Source organism: Alexandromys fortis, unplaced genomic scaffold, assembly GCF_014885135.2.
Source record: "Alexandromys fortis isolate MF-2015 unplaced genomic scaffold, M_Fortis_MF-2015_v1.1 scaffold_84, whole genome shotgun sequence".
In the NCBI taxonomy this organism is placed as follows: domain Eukaryota; kingdom Metazoa; phylum Chordata; class Mammalia; order Rodentia; family Cricetidae; genus Alexandromys; species Alexandromys fortis.
Genome location: NW_026068017.1, coordinates 4,018,030 through 4,038,133, shown reverse-complemented (window position 1 = coordinate 4,038,133; position 20,104 = coordinate 4,018,030). Strand labels below are relative to the sequence as shown.

Sequence of the window (20,104 nt, the reverse complement as noted above, 5' to 3'; positions counted from 1 at the left end):
ATAGTTTCTGCTGACTCTCACTTAAGATGAATTGTTTCCTTGTGAGTCTAATGATTCATCACCCTGAGATGATGTACTATTGATCTTAATCTATAGGAATCACAGGGCCAGGACTTGAGATGTTTTTCTCCAGCAAGACATTTCTTTTGTTTCTGCCAGGAACCAGAGATTACACCCACCCTGAGTCATCTTCCAGGAGTTTCAGGTTACTGTAGCAGCCTTCATCCACCCCACACCTTGAGGTGAAGTTACAAATTTGTATGCAATAACAATACTGTTAGAAATAGAGGCCCCAAGCCTGAATACAATAAACACGTGGGAATATGGAAAAATGAATAAATGTGAATATTCTTTCCTTCCATCCAATCTAGATATTGAGCCTAAGGCCTCAATGCATGCTAATCAACTCCTCGAGTGAATGTTTTTACTGCACTGTACAAACTACGAAGGCATTGTGGAAGCGTGAGTATTGGCTGAGCCCCGGAGGACCAGTTGGATGTTGAAAAGGCATTCCAGACCAAAGAAGTGGAGTAAGTTAATGTCCAAAGTGGAGTGACAAATGACTCATTGGGTAAAAGCCCCCTACTACCAAACTTGATGACCTTCCTTCAGTCCCTGGAATTTACATAATGGAAGGAGTAAGCCAGCTCTTCCAAGTTGTCTGATCTCCACAGGAGAGCTGTAGAGCACACACACACATGCACACACACACACACACACACATACCACAGGAGAGCTGTGGAGCACACATCCACACACACACACACCACAGGAGTGCTGTGGAGCACGCACACACATATACACATACCACAGAATCCTTTGGAGCACGCATTACACACGCACACACACGCACACACATATACACATACCACAGAGTCCTGTGGAGCACGCATACACATACACATAGCACATTAAGTAACTAAGTAAATAAATGTAACAAAATATAATGTCCAAGTTTTTGGTGAGAAACACAATGGTTTCATGAGTTCCTTGAGGGAAAACTGTGTGATTTTCCTCTGAATACTCAATGTCCTCCAAGACCTGGTCATCATGGAGTTTGTCTGGAAATTGAGTTAACACATATGGGACACGTGGGAACATGTAAAGGCAGTCATGGTAAAAGATATCTGGAGCTGGGAGGTAGTACACGCCTTTAATCCCAGCACTTGAGAGGCAGAGGACGTGGATCTCTCTGAGTTCGAGGTCAGTCTGGNTAAAAGATATCTGGAGCTGGGAGGTAGTACACGCCTTTAATCCCAGCACTTGAGAGGCAGAGGACGTGGATCTCTCTGAGTTCGAGGTCAGTCTGGATTACAGAGCGAGTTCCTGGACAGACAGGGCTATACAGAGAAACCCTGTCTCAAAAGCAATAGATAGATAGATAGATAGATAGATAGATAGATAGATAGATAGATAGATATCTGGATGCCCACTGGTATAATCCTGGCACTTGGTTGGTGTACTGTAAATTACACTGGCATATTAGTACATCTTGCTTACGCTTGTTGAAAGTCTGAGGCTGTGATGGGGCATGCCTTGACCCATTACTCGGAGGCAGAAGCAGTTGAATCTCTGTGAGGTTAGGGCCATCCTGGTCTACTTAGCAAGTTTCAGGCTAGCCAGTACTACATACTGAGGCCCTATCTCAAGAAAAGAAAGAACTGGGCATGACGGCACAGGCCCTCAATCCCAGCACTTGTGAGGCAGAGGTAGGTGATTCTCTGAATTTGAGTCCAGCATGGTCTACAGATCGAGTTCCAGGACAGCCAGGGCTACACAGAGAAACTCTGTCTCTAAATAAATAAATAAATAAATCATCCTGTCCTTAAGAACATCTGGAGGGTGGCCATCTCCAACAGAAACTAGCACTGTCTGTCCCTGGTAGAAAACACCTGCAGCGGGAAAGTGACTGTGGGACTCTCAGTGCTGGGACTCCGGCCGACTGCTTCAGTTTCTCCGGGGATTTCTAGTGGGTGCTTGTGAGCCCCTGATTTAACTGCTCTCTTAAACAAGCTACTCCAGTCTCCTCTGTCGGATGTTATAAACTCATGAGTTGATGGCTCGCTGTCTGTCTGCAGCTTCCATCTGTCTGCTACCTGCTACTTCTTCCAATACTTTCCCTGGCTATGTACCTCCCGAGTACACTCATTCAAAACCAAATGTACGGCGGCGTAGATCATTCTTCTCCAGACTGGACGGAGCAATTGGGAGGCAGAGGTAGAAGGATCAGTTCGTCACCCTAGGCTGCAGAAATAAGGAAACAAATAGCACTACAAAGGATACTGAAGAACAGCCAATCAGAGAGGAGCATCAGGTGAGGTACAGGGATGCTGAAGAACAGCCAATCAGAGAGGAGCATCAGGTGAGGTACAGGGATGCTGAAGAACAGCCAATCAGAGAGGAGCATTAGGTGAGGTACAGGGATGGGCAGAAGTGTCCATGCGGTCTTCATACCCGATAGTCTCTCAGTACCTTCACAAGTTCGCCAAGCCCAGTGCCCTCTGGGCAGCGCTGTGCTGCGCTCATGGGGAGGCTCCATTATGTAGACATCATACAGGAATCATACAAACGAGTGTGATACAATCGTCTCTAGCTCCCCTCCCCATCTCAGCAGCTAGGGACTGAGGACGAAAGGCCCAACCATCTGGCAATGGATCCCATGCCCCCTGAGCCTCCTCATCAGCATAACCCCAGGTATGATTGAAAGGGGCTTAACCCTAACAACAGCAAATGTGCTGGGCCCCCCAGCACTCAGGAAATTCCAATGGTTTTAGGATCTCTGTGGCAGGAACTGGGACAAAGACCAAATATACTTTTCTTATTATATCTCAACATGACAGATGGCGAGGAGGCTGAGAATTGGGGGCATCGTAGCTTGGACTCCTGGCCTAGGTCTTCCACACGCCATCAGGCCTCAGCAGGAAACACAGGCAGAGGCTCACCCCCACTTCCATCTTTAGCTTGAGGAGAAAAAAAAATCCAAGGGATTAGCTTTTTGGTACGCCCTGGCCCCCAGCTCTTTCCCTATTTATCTCTTCCGAATCTCTTCTCTCATGCTTCATCTTTACCTACAAAGGAGTGTGGGATGTAGGAGGGTGCAGTTTGACCATCCTAACCACCTCAGGAAGCCTCTCCTCCAGGCCAGGATGGCTTCCTATTAATGCCTTACACCTGGAGACCCAGATTGGGCACCACCCCTTCCCCAACCCGCCTTCCCTGCAGACGCATCTGAGAAGGATGCCGATTTTCCTGCACAGGGTAGAGATCCGGGAAGAGGAACACGAGGGGCATCTGCATTCTCCCCATCCTGCAGGATTTGGGGCAGGTGACGCGAGGCCCGTCCGCATGACTCTTGCTCCTGGAGTGCATCAATGCTGCTCTGTTGCAGCCACCTCCCCCCCTGGCAGTGTCACACCAGGGAAGGGCACTTCAGCATGCTGGCTCACTCCCAAGTTCTGCACAGCTTCGTTTTCCAGCCTGGCCTTATCTCTTGCCAAAAACCCATCCCTAACCCATCCCACCTCTTCCTCTGCATCCCAAGTCCCCCGGTTGCCTCCTCCATTGCAACATCATCATCTTGCCGGGAACCTGCCTACTCTGATAACAAAGGCTTTGTTTAGTTATCGTATCTAGAGCCTGGCTCCTGTGTGATTAGTGCTCCCTAACCTTCGTTGGATGAACGGATGGGACACAGCACCACGTGATAAGGCCAAGGAGACCAAGTGCTCCTTTGCCAGGAGTGGTCCTGATGGGGAATTTCCAACCTTCGCCAGTGTGTGTTCTCTCCAGTCACTGCCCCTTTCTCAGTTTGATGCTCCTTGGCTCCTCACAGTTGGCTCTTCTCGGGCCCTTGGATTCTTAGCCCCTCCTAGTTATCATCCTACTTCCTTCTAGGACCCTGAAGTCCCTTCTCTTTCCGATTTACTTTTGTCTCGCTCATTTTTAGAGTCATTGCCCACTACTGTGTGTCCACCTTCTGTTCATAGCCACCACATTTCCCCCGAGCTTGCAATGGAAATAGGAAGCACCACAAGCTGGGGCATAGCGCACGCCTTTAATCCCAGCATTTGGGAAGCAGAGACAGGTGGATCTCTGTGAGTCCCAGGCCAGCCTGGTCTATAGAGCAAGTTGTAGGACAGGCTCCAAAGCTACAAAGAAGAACAAAACAAAACAAACAAACAAACAAACAAAACCTGTCCTGAAAAAAAAAAATAGGTGAACGGGACTGGCAAGACGACTCTCATGACCTCAGCTTGATCTATGAAATTCACATAAAAAAACCAAACACAGTAGTGTGCATATGTAATCCCATCACCCCAGAGTGAAATCCAGCACCCCTACAGTGAAATCCAGTACTTCTAGAGTAAAATGGAAGGCAGACAGGAGAATCCACCTGGAAGCCCAAGTGTCACCCAGCCTGGAGTACGCCAGGTGGCAGTGCCAAGAGAGACCGCCTCAACAAGATGGAAGAGGAAACCAGACTCTCGAAAGCCCTCCTCTGGCCTCCAGGTGCTCGCTGTGGTATCCACTCTCACGACCCTCACAAAGAGCGTAATACCAAAAATAGAGGGCAATAGAGGGTGACACCCAGAAGCTGACCTCTGGCTTCTATACATGCCTGTGTACCCCCTCACACACATTAGCGTGCACACACCACGCACACATGCGAGTGGAAAAGCAGCAAGCCTCTCATGCACCCCACTCATGAATTGCTTCATGAGTGTGTATATCACAAGGGCTTAAGAAGGCCCGAAGCCATTAAGGATGTCTCCTGGTGTTACCTACGTGTCAGGCATGATGGAAATGGAGATTGTAAGCCCTTCTGGGGTAGCTCATAGGAAACACATGATCTAGAGAGGTAAATAAAGACCAGCAAGTCAGGCTGTTCTCGGGATTCACCGAGACCAGCCTGGCTTGCTACAGCCACGGCAATGGCTGATGTTACCCAGAAAGCCTCTCCCTGGAAGGTGTCCACTTCATCCAAAACACGTGGGGACCTTGCTTGGCAGTCATATAACTGCAAGCAATTTGGGAACCAATGAGGCCACCAAACCCTCAGCAGGGATATCTCTGAGTTCACTATGATGCTGGCAAGAGCGGAGCTCCTAGAGGTCATTCGGCACCTCCCACTGTTACGTGAAGACTAGGATGTCCCCTCTGAGTCCGTATGCTTCCAGCAGCTCTTGGGGCAGGCCTGCTCTGTTGTCATCGGAGAAGGTGGTCAGCAAAACCAGCACATCCAGTCTCTTCTGAAAATCTCGTCTTGCCCTACCAACTCTGCCCTGCTTTCCCCACTGACTTCGACCTCCACCCCTCAGGTTGTGTATCTTGTTAGAATACAATATTTCCGGTAGCTTTGAAAAACACTACAAATACATACACATACAAATAGACATCCACCATCACGCCAGAAGTGATGGTCATACATGTAGTACCAGCAGGAAAATCAGGAGTTCAAGATCATCCTTAGCTACACAGTAAGTCTAAGGCCAGCCTGGGCTATATGAAGTCCTATCTCAACTCTTTCCCCCTCTCTTCACCTCCCCCCCCCCAGAAGCCACGCACCACCTTGACGTGACAGGTGCCATAGCTGCGTGATACCTGAGGAAGAAATCTACTCTCCCAGGGTAACTCAGAGGCAGTGTTGCTGAAGTGTTACCTGAGCCAGACCAGGACACTTCCGATGGAGGGACAGACCTGGACAAAGGTAGAAAGGAAAGGTGTTTAGGAAACTCGAGCGACTCAACCCGGCTGTGAGGAGAGGTATAAGGCAGACAGCCGCGGGAGACAGCGTTCTAACCAAGTACGGCTGGATTTCATGTGTTACAGAGGGAGGTCACTGGGTTACTGATGAGGAGAGAGCTTGTAGCATTAGGAAGAGGACGGACAAGGATGTGTGGTGGGCTTTGCGTGGGAGCGTGAGAACGACCCTGAAAGAGCACTGGGGATCTCAGGGAGGGAGGTTTGTTTGGACATGTGGAGTCTGAGATGCTCCCGAGCACAGCAGTGGAAATTCCAGTTAGGTCTGCGTTTAGAAAGCGCTGGCCTGAGATGAGACAAGTATGAGCTGCTGATGGAGAAGCCTCGGAAGCCAGGGTAAACAAGTGAGGTGTGCGATCCGCGGGCAGGGAAGACACAGGGAAGGGCTTCAGTGGGTACGTTTGTGAGACGGGATCTTATGTGTGCTAGGCTGACCTTGATCTGGCTGTACCTGAAGATGACATTGAATCTCTGATCCTCTGGTCTCTGCCTCCCCAGTGCAAGGAATGCAGACCTATGCTATACCGTGTGTGTGTGTGTGTGTGTGTGTGTGTGTGTGTGTGTACTCAGGTCTTGTCAGGTTAGTAAGTGTTCCACCACTGAACCACATCACCAGCCTTAGTATGGTTGATAAGAATAGGAATAGAACAATGGACTCAGTTATGATAAGCAAGTGTCCTAACAGTAAACCACACAATCATTTTCACCCTTCTCATTTTTAAAAAATATTTCTATTTTATGTGCATTGGTGTTTTGCCTGCAGGTATGGCTGTGTGTGGCTATCAGATCCCCTGAAACTGGAGTCACAATTGTGAGCTGCCATGTTGGTGCTGGGAATTAAAGGTATATGCCACTACCACCCAGCTTCTTAATTTTTGCTTTTTACACTTTTGATGTTATGTATGTATGTATGCACATGTGTACCATATACATACAGGAATCTGGAGTTCTGAAGAAGCGTGGCCCCCCGAAACTGGTTACAGATGGTGGCCAGTGCTGGGAACCAAGGCCAAGTCCTCTGTAAGAGCAGCAAGTGCTCTTAAGCACTGAGCCGTTTCTCTAGATCCTGTTTTGTTTTGTTTTTGAAAACAGGGTCTCAGGGTCTCCTGGAGTCCAGATTGGCCTTGAACTTAATATGCAACCAAGAATGACCTTGAACTCTGATTCTCCAGCTTCCACATCCCAAGTGTTAGGATTATAGCAGGAGACACCATACACAGTTCCCTTTAAAAAGATCTATTTATTAATTATGCATATATATGCATATAGTGCCTGTCTGCGTGTGTGCCTGCACTTCAGAAGAGGGCACCAGATCTTACTAGAGATGGTTGTGAGCAGCCATGAGGTTGCTGGGAACTGAACTCAGGACCTCTGGAAGAGCAACCAGCGCTCTCAACCGCTGAGCCGTCTCTCCAGCTTCCACATGTAGCTTTTGATATTAATAATAAAAACCCAGAGTCAGCTGTAGGGGTTAAGGCTGAAGATCAGAGAAGCAGCAGCAGCCTCTAGAGAGACATTTTACCTCTACCAATGCTCAGACCGAAGGTGTGATCCTGTCCTCAGACTGCATCTTCAGACTGCATCTGTCTCCAACAAACCTCAGACTGCACTGAGCTCCTTTCTCCATCCCCCTAGTGCTGGGACTGGAGGTGTGTGATCCCAAGCACTGGGATCACCCTTGTGTGAGCTCTGTATATTTTTTGGACAGATTCAATCTTGTGTAGTCTGGGGTGACCTTGAACTAACGGAGATCCCTCTGCCTCTGTCTCCTGGGATTAAAAGTGTGTACCACCATTCCCTGGCTTCTAGTGGCTTAGCTCTGCACTCTGATCTTCAGGTAAGCTTTATTTGTTAAAACACAAACAAAATATTGCTACACCCACAGTTCTCTTCCTATTTAAAAGCAGATAATTTAAAAAATTCTATTCATTTTTTACATTTTGACATCTTTGCAGTCAGAGAGAATTTTAGCTACAGGCAGGCCATAGCTTAATCGAGAGATGGTTTTTCTCTTAACACACAGTAATAGCATATAATTGATGGCTTCACAAATCTGTTAAGATTTTGTTTTCATTTTATGTGTATGAATGTTTTTCCAGCATGTAGGTATGTGTACCATACGCGTCCCTGGGTCCACAGAGGCCACAAGAAGGTACTGGACCCCTTATTACTGGAGTTTTAGACAGCTGTTGCTGCCATGTGGGTGCTAGGAACAGAACCTGGGCCCTCTGCAAGAGCTCTTCCCAGCTGAGCCGTCTCTCATCCCTGATATCATACAATTAACGGAATACAATAGTGCTGAGACTAAAGGGATGTTGCAGTCAAAACAAATCCATACAAAATGCTGCTGAAGCTGGTGACATCTGCCTCTAATCCCAGCTACACAACAAGGCTGTGTCAAAAGCAACATAAAAGGAAAAGGCACAGGGAGTGGAAACAAGTCGCCAAGGCCCAGTCAGAGCAGACCAAGGATTTGAAGTCAAGCAGCCCAACTCCAAAACCCAACTTCATCACATGCTTGAGAAACATGGAGCTTTGGGAGGACCCGCGTGGCCACTGAGAGTGAACTGGGCCCAGAAGGAGCCTTCACAACAGATGGAGCATGCAGGAGACTAAGGTCCACTGGGCTGGAGACCACCACAGGGGAAGGGGGCAGACAGGATAGATCCTGGAACGATGGGTGGTACTGTGGATCAGGAGAATGGGAACAACTCTAAAATGTTGATCCCCGAAATGGAGGCTGAGCAGAGCAGGGGACATGGCAGCTGCCATCCAGAGAACTGTACCTCCCCTGAGGTAAGGACATCATGGGGCTCTCATACTTTCTTGGGTAGTGATGCTACCTGGTACCTGGTAGGTATTCACTGTTGTCCAAATAATGGATGAGTTTCCCTATGATCTGTGATTTTATATGACCTATGGCTCTCATATTTTCATGTATAAGGTGAAGGATTGTCTAGGATGTGTAAAACAAGCAGGGCCGGATGGCGGTGGTACATTTCTACGATCTCTGCACTTAGGAGGTAGAGGCAGGAAGGTCAGAGGCTCAAGGTCATCCTCAGCATCATAGTAAGTTGGAGGCCAAGCTAAGCTGACAGACCCTGTCTCAAAAGCAAAAACAAAAGGCAGCAGAGATGGCTCAGCAGGTTAAGGAGCTTGCCATTATAATGATCTGAGTTCAGTCCCTGGGACCCTCGTGGTAGAAGGAAAACCGACTCCAGCCAATTGTTTTCTGATCTCCACACGTGTGCTGTGGTCCACACAAGCCTACACACATGATAACCAAACAAACAAAATCTAAAAACAAAATTTAGGGCGGGGGGGGGGGGGCTAGAGAGATGGCTCAGTGGTTAAGAGCATTGCCTGCTCTTCCAAAGGTCCTGAGTTCAATTCCCAGCAACCACATGGTGGCTCACAACCATCTGTAATGAGGTCTGGCACCCTCCTCTGGCCTTCAGGCATACAGACAGAATATTGTATACATAATAAATAAATAAATATTAACAAAAAAAGTAAAAAAAAAACACATATGCCTTTAAAAAAAATTAGGGCAGGGCATGATGGTGCGCACCTTTAGTCTCAGCATTTGGGTGGCAGAGGCAGGTGGATCTCTGTGAGTTCAAGGTCACCCTGATCTACAAATCAAGTTCCAGGAGAGTCAGAGCTGTTACACAGAGAAATCCCCAGAGCGCATCTCTTTTAGTCCCTAGGCAACGCTAGGACAGCGGTCTTCCCCTGGCTGTAGATCATGTTAACCAAGGCTTCGTGTGGTCCACTTCACTCACGCTCGGGGAGGTACAGAAGCACGAGCTGTTTGGAAACTGTCCAGATAACCCCAGATGTGCTATCTGAGAACACTTGCCCTCAGCTTGAAAACTAGCTGAATGCTAGCACCTCGTCTGGGCATCAGTGCTTATATCAGGAATGGCTGGCGATAGGCCATCCCTTGTCAGCCTAACCCAAGTCCCTAGTACACAGAGGCCCGGCACGCGGTTTTCTCCACCATAAATTGTTGACATTAGGGCAGGATTTTCCTGTGTGTCCTAGGATGTTTAGTAGCCTCCTAAGTCTCCACCCAGTAGATGCCAGGAACACATCCCCAATCAAAACAGAACTGTTTCCAGACATTACTAAATATCGGAGGGGAGGGGACCCCTAATTGGAATTCCTAAGAATCTCCATTCTCTCGCCTGCCCAAGTTGCAGAGAGAGGCCAGGCACAGTCGGAAGGCATGGCACACCAAATTTAGTTGGGCCCAGCAGGAGCGGAGGCCAGGCCTGCACAAGATTAAGACAATGGAGGGACTGCATGCCAGCGGGCTGACTGATGTGGTCTCACCCCAGAGGGAGTGAGTTTTCCAGAACTCTCCTTCCCGGATTTGCGATCAGTCATTGGAGGGCCTAGAGCAGCATCTACAGGCCAACAGTCCCCCGCTTTCCGGGAATGGTGGGGAGGGATTCTTTCCTTCTGTAGATAATTTCCTGGCATCATCCACTGCTCTCTGATTGGTGGAGTGAAGAGGAGGAGGAACTTTGCAGCTGTGGGTGCTTGGGTTCCTGGAGGCATCTGACACTAATATTGACTACAAAGGCCTGAATTTTAGGATCTGAGGCTTTGGGGCTGGGTCTAAAAGGTGGCTTGTTCCCACCTTAGCGATGTAGAACTCGTGGGCACAAATTCCATAGAGCTATGGCTGGGAAAGCCGCCAGCATCTTCACAAGTCTTTCGCTTGCAGGTGGCGGTACCTGAAAGAAGACAGAGGATGGGAGACCCAGAAGGAAGCGGGGAAGGGGCTTGGGAGGAAGGAGAAAGGGACGGATTCCGGCATTCTTCCGATTATCCCGCAACTCACTCCACGTGGAGGCTCACAACACCCAAAAGCAGGACAATTTCGAAGATCGATAAGAGCAGAATCTTAGCGTCCCACAGATCGTGACTGCCTGCAAGGAACCCAGGATGCCGTGGATGCTCCCGCAGATCACACCAGGGCACCTAAGGGGTCTGAGGAGGAGGGTAAGGAGTAGGAACCTGGGAAGCAGCGCTTTCGGGGCCAACAAGACACCTCCTTGCCCTCGCAGGTGGAGCAGTTGTACAGGATGGTGCTGCCCCCTGCAGGAGACAATAGGAGCAGCGCTGGCGAGCGAAGCCAGGGCCTCCACCCTTCCAGCCACCCAACTTCTTCCGGCTTATTACCCTTTTACTCACAGCAGACAGGAGCACAGAGAGCTGAAATGACAAAGAGGGGTGGCTGACCTGTTCGATCACACTCCACTTGGCTACAAATCCCAGGTACCCCCATCAATACCTTCCCTGGTGTACTGGGGGATCTTGGTCTTCTGAAGCCATTGCCAATAAGTAGGAAGCGAGGAGATGGATCCTTTTATCTCTGGAGAGGCACAGCACGGCAATATTGTCCTAGGCTTCAGCGGTGCTGCCTTCCATGCCCCCTTCCCTGATCAGCCCGTCTTTACCTGCCCCACCCCCATCCTCCCTTGGGTCTTCCTAGGTCCCAACCCCTGACCTCACCCATGACCCTCAGGACTCTGTGAGTCTTCTCCGTGATTTTGTTCATGGTCACCTCATCTGTGGAGACGGGCAAGAACGAGCTATTCTCTCAGTAGGCTCTGGAGTCTTTGTTTTTCCCATTTCCTAGGACACAAAGTTCTTCCAGAGGGAGAAGCCAGTGTGTCCAGAGGAGGCAGCATTGACTGAAGGCACAGCTAGGATCTCACGGGATACCCCTTTTTAGGGTAGACGGGTGGCTGTCGCAGGGCTAACTTGTGTGTCTTATATTACCTAAGGCAAAGGCTGAGAAATCCGGGGAAGCCCATTCCTTCCCAGGCGTCTCCATCTGGCTACTGAGCTGAGCCAGGCGGCTTGGCAAGGCATGAGCCGGGAGGCGACAAAAGATACAAGCCTTGGCAGCGGCCAGGAAAACCCCAAGCAGTGCTAGCACCCACATGGGGCCTGCTGGAGGATGGGTGGGAACTGGACCCCCTTGGACCAGAGAAGACCCAGAATGTTCTGAGGTTCTAGACTGATCTAGAACAATGCCATTGTTTCACCCCTTGGCTCCGGCAAAGCTGCCCATGGAACCGGAGGCTGAAAGGCATCTCTAGTAGGGGATAAAGGAAGACATCAGGGTTTTCTGTTGCAAGGGGACAGTGGCCTTGACACAGCTGTGGTTCTGAAAGCAATTTTATTTCTCTTCTTTTAAGTCACAGTGATAGATGAATCCCAGCGAAGACGATGCGTGTGTGCCCCATCCACTAGGGAACTCAGAAATGCTAGCCCTTTCTATAGCCTCTCCATTCTCCTCCCTCTTTGTCTCCTGTCTGCCCAGGACAGCCTTAGGCCTTACCCGGCTATTTCCTAGCAACAGACTCATGGTTGTCTCAGCAACCAAGAGCTCCCGGAGGTCTCAGAGGCCCAGCTAAGCCCAGTGGCTTTTACCTCTCATAGGGAGGACCCAGTGAGTCAAACTCAAACGAGCCCCTCCTGCCTACGTGGTGGTGTGGGCACAAACACACACGCAAACACACACACACCCTATGATTAAACTAAATCTCAATCTGCTCTCACACATACCACAGATATACCTGAGCCTGGAGAGTTGCTAAGCAACCCCAAACAGGCCTGGACATGCCAAGATCACAGAAGGACCATCACATAAACGCAGGAGTCGGCAACACTGATGGGAACCAAGATGCCAGGGGCCCAAGCATCAGTCAGATACGTTGGCTGTCACACACACACACACACACACACAGAAGCCCAGGGTACGAAAAAATACTACCATCTTTCCCCATGTCCAGCCCCACTTACAGAGAGCATCCTCTAAAACAATTCCAGAAGGGCGCTCTAGCCCCCGTGCCGACAGGGATTTTCCTAGCCCCCGTGCCGACAGGGATTTTCCTAGCCCCCTTTTGTCAACCTAGGATGAAGTTTCTATTTTTCAATCTCCCACAGTAGGTGTCTTGGAACACAGTAAGAAATCTCCCAGACATCCTAGCCTCTTAATGGTCATGGTGGGATAAGTAAGTGCCCATCCTCCAGGAGGGGAAGTCACAGTCTAGCCGGCTGACCATATCTGACAATTCAAAGTATGTCTTTCCGCCTAGTGCTCAAACCTCCAGAGTGCTAAAGTGTAGCCCAGGCAAAGAGGTGCTTCTTACTTTCCCACACCCCTGAATACAGAGGACCCATCCTCAAGCAAGAACTGGCTCGAGAATCTGCGGATGCTTTCCCAGGATAAGCCCCAGCGTAGATCTTCTGGACCACTCGAGTCCTGGGAGTCGGAGCAGCTCGATTTGGGAATCCCAGTCAGGTGTGGTGGGATCCCTGACTCTCATAGCTCCTACCCCAGGACTTAGAAGGAGGCTTCTTCGGGAGAGCCATCAGCCCCTTGCCTAATGCATTCCTCTCCCTCTCCGCAGTCAAGTGAAGGGTAGCATTCTCAGTGGCGGACAAAGCGTAACGATCTAGAGTTCAGCAGGTCTTCGGGGTCTGGGAAGACAGAGTCCAGGCGGAAGCCATGTTCCAGAGCCACCCTCAGCACCTCCTCCAGGAAGGCAGGTGTGTTCGCCACCTCCCGCCGATTTTCTGGCTCCCCAGTCCACAGTGGTTGCAGCCCCAATCTTTCATACTCCACTTCGGGAAGTTCCCGGGGGCGGGAGGCCCACTCTAGACGAAAATGTGGACCACTCTCTGCCCTGTCCCCACTGGCCACACCAAATCGGTTGCGCATGGCACCCAGACACTCAGGGTCAGTACAGAAGAGGTTGGCTCGGAAGGTGTCCACCTGGACAGAGCTCAGCTCATAGTGGTGTGGGCCCCTTCGAGCAGAGAAGTGCACCAGACGAGGGTTGACATCTACGTCTGCATGGAGCAGGGCAGCTCTGGGTGCTGGGGTACCCCGAGAAGCTTCCAATTCCCGCAGGGCATCCAGGAGGGGCCGGATCTGGTAGAAGTCAGCTTCTGCCTTAAGAAGTGCAGTTTCTCCATATCCACGGGGCAGGTCCAGACGGCCCAGCCGCAGGAAATTGAGGATGTGCCGGAAAGCCTTGCCATCTCTGTCGATGAAATAATGGCCATCTCCTTGCGGGTTGAGATTGGCTGGCATAAGGGTGTCAGCCCTAAACATGGCCCCCAGCATGGAGTCTGGGAAGCGTGTCAGGGTCTCCAATGTAGTGGAATATAGTGTTCCCCCCACATTTAGGGTCACGGGGCCCCCAAAAGAAGGGGGTGAAGAAGACACAGGAGGGGGGGAAATTTTGGGAACTGTAGGAGACAGGCAAGGAGAAGAAAAAGGCAGAACCTCCCGGGTTTGGGAAGAATTGGGTGGAAACGTTTAGGCTCGCTATGTTGGAGGCAGAGGTTGGAGAACAAGACAGCAAAGTTTGTAGCTCACCCCAGCTACCTTGGTGGCGATTGGGGGCTTCAGGACACAGAAATTCCAGAAAGGATGAAAGAATCGACGAAAAGAAGAGAAGGCAGGGTCAGGGAGTTTTTGGTCCAGACGATTCTGATTCTGCGTGGTCAGCGATTCCCTTCTGTTCTTCAGACAGTGGGTTTCCGGAATTCAACCAGCAGGTGACGGTGGCGAGCACCGGCTGGACTCAAAGGGCTCAACTTTTGAGTTTCTTAGTAGATAGCTTTTGCAGTAGGCGAGTGAGTCCACGCCGGGTTCCGATGACCTACCCAGAGGCCCGACCAGGCTTAGGGGCGCGGATCCCTACAGATGGAAGCGCAACTGATGGGAGCCGGTGACGAGCCGTTCTGTACGGCTGGAGAGAGACGATGCTCTCGCGGTCAGAGCTGAGTGTCCCAGGACTCTGTTGGCAACAGCTGGAGTCTCGGGACTTGGGCGTTACCGCCTTCCTGGGTTGTCGCAGCAGCAACTGAGGTCCTCTCCACCCCCCAGGAAGTGGTCTAAGGGCAGCGGTCAGTGGCCCTTTAAGCGACTGCCCCGCCCCCTAGCGCCCCGCCCTCCGCCCCCGTGCGCCAGCACGGCTCTGCTGGGGTGGGAGCTGGGACTCGCCGACGGGAGAGACGGGACGGACGGGCTCGACCTGCCGACCCGAGCGGGGGAGGGATGATTCACAGGCGTCTCTACGGATGTGGCGGCGAAGGTCCCGCGTTCCCTGCAGGTGTGCATGACCTCACTAGTACAACTTGGTCGGAGCGGAGCAAGATCTTCAGTCCTTTCCTTCTGAGAAAACCCATGCCTCGGGGTTGGATCCCGGTTGGGAACTCCCGAGGGGGCGGGTGCTGAGCCATCGCATTCCAGGAATGCCTTTGGGCCACCCCTTGTCTTCTGAACTCGAAAGCCCCTCTCGCCCTTGCCACTGGGTGCTAGGCAGCCTCCTCCTTTATTAGAGAAATCTAACCTCTTGAGAAGCTACGGCGCCCAACACCCAGCCGGGCCCCCACGTGGCGCCCAGTAAATGAACTGAGAAAGAAGAAACTGTAGGAGACTTTATTTAGAGAACAAGTCATGGCAAAGTGGGGAGGAGCCTGGAATCAAAGCGTATGGAGGTCGTGACTGCGACGGCTGAGTTTCTCGGGGTCGTCCGACGCCATGAGAGAGAAGTCTCGGAATATGTCGAGATATGTCTCGTCTCCTGAATAGGACAGAGGAAAGGCTGGGAGGCGGGACAGCTGGGCTACTACGAAAAACATCATCGGGCAGTACGGTGGGGTCTGGCAGGGCAAGGTTTTGAAGTGTGGGTGCATCGTAAGCGCAGCCCAGGCGCCTATTCCTTCCTTTGTTCTGAGGGACAGGCGCGTTCGATGAGCCCAAACCGTGTGTGTTGAATAAACCATGGCAGTAATGCGGTTGGGCACTAAGGGGACAGATAAGCAAGGACCGGGCGTCCGGGTAAATGAGCGGTTACTTTACCTGCCTGGCCCTGGGCCGCTTCAGCCTCCCTCATCTTTGCCAGTCGTAACCTGAAGGGTGGGAATTAAGGAATAAAATACTTCGCACTCCCTACCTTCCCACCCTTTGAGCTACAGCACTCGGTGAAAATACCTTTCTGGTGACCAGTGCTTTAAAAAGCAAACACATGAACATTTCTGCAATGTTGATCTACGAATAATGTCTCCCAAGATGAACTCCCATTCCCACACCCCGCCACCCACAGAGAGCTTTACCCCACCCCTCCCCAGACCTCACCTTCCAGGTCTGGTTTTGGCATTAGTCCTACCCCAAAGAAGAACGGACTGTCCAAGTACTAGCCCGACCCTCTGGCATTCTCACAGGGTTACGATGTCTGCGTTGGCCGTTTCCATTGCAATAGTCAGAGGGTCCCTGCCTTCTGCGTCTCGAGCCCCCAGATCTGCACCCCGCTTCAGGAACAGGCAAGCAAGCCTGAAAAGAGCAGTCAAATTCAGCTGAAGCCTTCCCTACAAAAAACCTCCTCCCGATCTGGCATTTCCGCGGCTCCCTACCCTGTGTGGCCAAGAATGGTGGCGTGGTGAAGTGGGCCCCGGCCAGCACTGTCTGCCTGGTTCACGTTTGCCCCATTCTGGAGGAGAAACTCACAGGCCATAAGAGAATTCTGCGTGGAGAGATCAAGGGGGGAATGACATTTTTAGAGGTGGATTTCTAGATGTTCTAGGGTGGCGTAATTAAGACGTTGGGAGTTTGGAGTGTGGTTTTCAGGGTGCACCTAGGTGTCGGGCTTGGCTGTCATCTCTTACATGCTCATGTATTAAATCTACTCTGCACTTTGATGAGGCATGCCATTCCTCTTTTTAAAGATTTTTTTATTTTATGTGTGTTTTGCCTGCATGTGTGTGTGCTGCATGCAGTGAATGAGGACACCAGAAGAGGGCGTTGGATCTTCTGGTACTGGAGCTACAGTTCTGAGCAGCCTTCTGGGTTCCTGGGAGCTGAACCCTGGTCCTCAGCAAGTGCAGCACATGCTGACCCGCCTCCCAGGCCTCCTGCCATTCCTAGTTTACTCATGAGGAGGCTAAAGGTCCACAGAGACTGACAGCTTGTTTAAAATCTCATGCAAGCTCTGGGTCCAAGATTGGTTCACCACCTCCAAACCACCCTTAACACCCAGTCTATGGGATTTCCCTAGGAAGTCAGGAGGAGAGCTTTGGGGTCGAGTAGGCAAGGTCAGCATGGTCCTCACAGCAGCTGTGGCCCGGATCAGAGGTGTGGCATTCCCCTGAGCCCCGTTGACCCAGTTGACATCTGCTCCATGGGCCAGGGCATCAGCCATGGTAGGAAGAGATGGAGGATGTCCAGCAGCTTGGAACAGCAGGGCCCCAGGGTGCAGGCTTCCCAGGTCATCAGATGGGGACTCTGTTAAGGAAAATCAGTGCTGAGTCCAGGGAGAAATCTTCAGCACAGTCCCCTGATGCTGTGAGGGAGTAAGTCACGTCTAAATTGTGGGGAGGCCCTTGTGACTCAGGGCTGTGGTGAGATGGGAGTGTGTGTGTATACGTGTCGGGATGTATGTGTGCAGGGCCCTGGGTGTGGAGGAGACAGTATCACTCACCTCCTCAGCCTGTCCAACCACCCAGACTGGCTGGACGCCAGAGGTGAACTAACCCCCTGACAGACTCACCTCTTTCCTTCCACTGCCTGGGGCAGGCTCATACCCTTCTTTCCAGACCGCCAAGCTCAACCCTCTCCTGCCTCTTCTCACACTGGAGATTACCTCCCCGGCCTTCCTTTTGTTTGTTTTTGTTTTGTTTTTTCAAGACAGGGTTTCTCTGTGTAGCCCTGGCTATCCTAGAACTCAGAGATTCATCTACCTGCCTCTACCTCCCAAGTGTTGGGATTAAAGGTATGTGCCACCACCACCTAGCAAAGATACCCCTTTTGTGGCTCTCCCTGACATGACATTCCACCCCACACTTTTCCCCATGCTCAGTCCCATGTCCTACTGTAACCCCCTGAAACTATAGTCTGGTCCTCCCAACTCTCTCCAGGCGATGTCCTCCTATTCTGCCTCCCTAGAATACCTGGCCCGCTACTGAGCAGACAGCAATGAGCCAAACACTCCTTACCTGATTTGGACCTGGCAATCCCTGGCTGCGGCCTGACAGCAGGCTTTGGGGGCACAGGAGGATGTCCTCTTGGGGGTACCCTGCCACCTCTTCGCCCTCGAATTTCAGGAAGCTTAGTCAGAAACTTTTTCTCCACATACTTGGCATGGATCCAGGCTTCTTTTTCCTGCCTGGAGGTGGGGAGAAGAGAGCCCTAGGTCCCTCATTCCACTGCCACCCCCTACCCCAGCAGCAGGAAGCCCTGGATACCTCCACCCCAGCCTCACCGGGAGCAGCTGGGCCCTGGCTTCTTCACTGCCATGGCCTCCACCCTGGCCTCATAGATCTGGTTGATGACGACATTCCCCAGCTCACACATGAGCTTCAGGAGGCCCAGGAGAGGCCAAGAGAAAGAGGTCAGGGAATAGGGTGAGTACCTGAGCCCACAGGACTTCGCTGCCCTTTGTCATCTCAATAGCCCAAGTTACCTTCACGAGTTCTGGTTCCCAGGAGTCAAGGGTCAGAGACCGGACTTTGGAGAAATGAACACCGAGGCTCCTGGAGGGCCAGAGGGAGAGTCATACCCCGTGTGGGCAGTAGTCGGGGAAGCTGTTGCTACTGAAAAGACTCAGAGGCCAGGCCTGTGTGAAGGCTGTGTGGAGGAGCCGGGCCAAGAGGCAGTCTGCTCACCATCCCTCCCTTTATCTTGTTTTATTTTGAGACTTCGTGCTCTCTAGCCCCTTACTTTTCTCACGGTATTTTGGTCTGGAACATTCTTTTTGTGCCATCTCCCTTCCCCTCCCCAGAATGGTGGAGAGGCCTTAAGAACGTTGTAGGACCTTAGAACCTCTCCTCTGACCTCTGTTGGCTATCCCACCCTCAGCAAACCCTAACCCGTGCTTCCTCTAATCAAGACAACAAATTCCCTGGGCTGGGCAGTGGCAGTAGTGGTGCACGCCTTTAATCCCAGCACTCAGGAGGCAGAAGTAAGCCAATCTCTGGGAGTTCGAGGCCAGTCTGGTCTACAGAGTGAGTTCCAGGACAGCCATGGCTACACAAAGAAACCCTGTCTTGAAAAACAAAACAAAGGACAATAAATTCCTTTAGGATCCCCCTAAACCTATCTATACCCAACTTGCATGTGCAGTTTTTGCAGCAAGTTTGGTGACCAGTGACATAGAAGAATATAAGAAAAAAATAAATAAAACAAAACAGGGTAGGGTGCATGAGAGGGGCCTTATGAGAGGCCACATGGCAGCTGAAAGCAGGGCTCAGACCTGTGGATGCCGGAGCACTGAATGCAGAGAGTGACACCGAGGTTGATGCTGGCCCACTCCGGGGCTGGCTCCCTGCAGTCGCAGCACTGGGCATTCCCCTCCACACTCTGTACCTGGGCTGCCACCTGCCCAACTCCCCCAGGTTCCCTTCCTCTGGCTGCCCCGCCACAGCCCAGGGTAGCAGCAGAACCCAGGGCAAGGTGTCCTGAGACCTGAAGGAGAAGGAAGAAAGGGTAAGCGAGGGGCCTAAGGGGGAGGGGGCTCCATCTCCCAGGGCAGCATGGTCCCGGTGCCCATATTAAGATACCTGGCTTGGACCACGAGGGCTGTTATCAAGGCGAGCCTGGCTGAAGGCAGAGGCAATGCTGCTCTGAACAGCATTGATCCACAGCTGCAGGAGGCGCTCAGAGTCAGCCTGGAGGAGACAGGACCTGGGAGGGGGATGGGTGAGAGTGTGTGTGGGGGTCTGAGGTCAAGGGCCATGAGACAGAATGGGCAAACTGACATTCAGTTGTGCTGAACTGGTCATGTGGATTGTGTATATATGTGTATATATATATATATATATTTACTCATGAGGAGGCTAAAGGTCCACAGAGATTGACAACTTGTTTAAAATCTCATGCAAGCTCTGGGTCCAAGATTGGTTCACCACCTCCAAACCACCCTTAACACCCAGTCTATGGGATTTCCCTAGGGGATGGAGACCCCTAGGAGAGTCAGGAGGAGCTTTGGGGTCGAGTAGGCGAGGTCAGCATGGTCCTCACAGCAGGAAAAAACAATATATATTGGTTTTTTCAAGACAGGGTTTCTCAGTGTAGCCTTGACTGTCCTGGAACTCGCTCTGTAGACCAGGCTGGCCCTAACAGAGATCACCTGCCTCTGCCTCCTGAGTGCTGGGATTAAAGGCCTGCACCACCACCACCCAACCAAAAAAATACTTTTCAATATTAATGCACAAAGGAGTATTTATTCAGCCATTTTGATTTTGATTTTCTTTTTTTTTTAAATATTTATTTATTTATTTATTTATTTATTTATTATGAATACAATATTCT

General features: G+C 51.1%; 3 protein-coding genes across 3 annotated transcripts in view; all 3 read right to left on the bottom strand.

The window, feature by feature from the left end:
• Positions 1-7,292: 7,292 nt before the first annotated feature.
• On the bottom strand, positions 7,293-11,792 carry Tmem95 (transmembrane protein 95). Its single transcript, XM_050162635.1, has 6 exons — positions 11,557-11,792; positions 11,287-11,343; positions 11,066-11,146; positions 10,966-10,986; positions 10,789-10,893; positions 7,293-10,700 (listed from the first exon to the last, which is right to left on the bottom strand). Exons 1-6 carry the CDS (start codon positions 11,720-11,722, stop codon positions 10,609-10,611), a joined length of 522 nt encoding a protein of 173 aa, XP_050018592.1. The 5' UTR covers positions 11,723-11,792; the 3' UTR covers positions 7,293-10,608.
• Positions 11,793-11,940: 148 nt separating this feature from the next.
• On the bottom strand, positions 11,941-15,221 carry Kctd11 (potassium channel tetramerization domain containing 11). Its single transcript, XM_050162634.1, has one exon. It carries the CDS (start codon positions 13,913-13,915, stop codon positions 13,217-13,219), a length of 699 nt encoding a protein of 232 aa, XP_050018591.1. The 5' UTR covers positions 13,916-15,221; the 3' UTR covers positions 11,941-13,216.
• A 27-nt stretch (positions 15,222-15,248) lies between these two features.
• Positions 15,249-20,104, bottom strand: part of Acap1 (ArfGAP with coiled-coil, ankyrin repeat and PH domains 1) — a 19,933-nt gene continuing 15,077 nt past the window's right edge. The window contains exons 12-21 of the mRNA XM_050162884.1: positions 19,354-19,512; positions 19,047-19,258; positions 18,258-18,327; positions 18,057-18,151; positions 17,791-17,960; positions 16,908-17,080; positions 16,213-16,322; positions 16,022-16,132; positions 15,662-15,711; positions 15,249-15,383 (exon numbers count right to left, since the gene is read on the bottom strand). Coding sequence (XP_050018841.1) covers positions 15,283-15,383; positions 15,662-15,711; positions 16,022-16,132; positions 16,213-16,322; positions 16,908-17,080; positions 17,791-17,960; positions 18,057-18,151; positions 18,258-18,327; positions 19,047-19,258; positions 19,354-19,512 — 1,251 coding nt within the window. The 3' untranslated portion in view covers positions 15,249-15,282. The remainder of the gene's footprint in view (positions 15,384-15,661; positions 15,712-16,021; positions 16,133-16,212; positions 16,323-16,907; positions 17,081-17,790; positions 17,961-18,056; positions 18,152-18,257; positions 18,328-19,046; positions 19,259-19,353; positions 19,513-20,104) is intronic.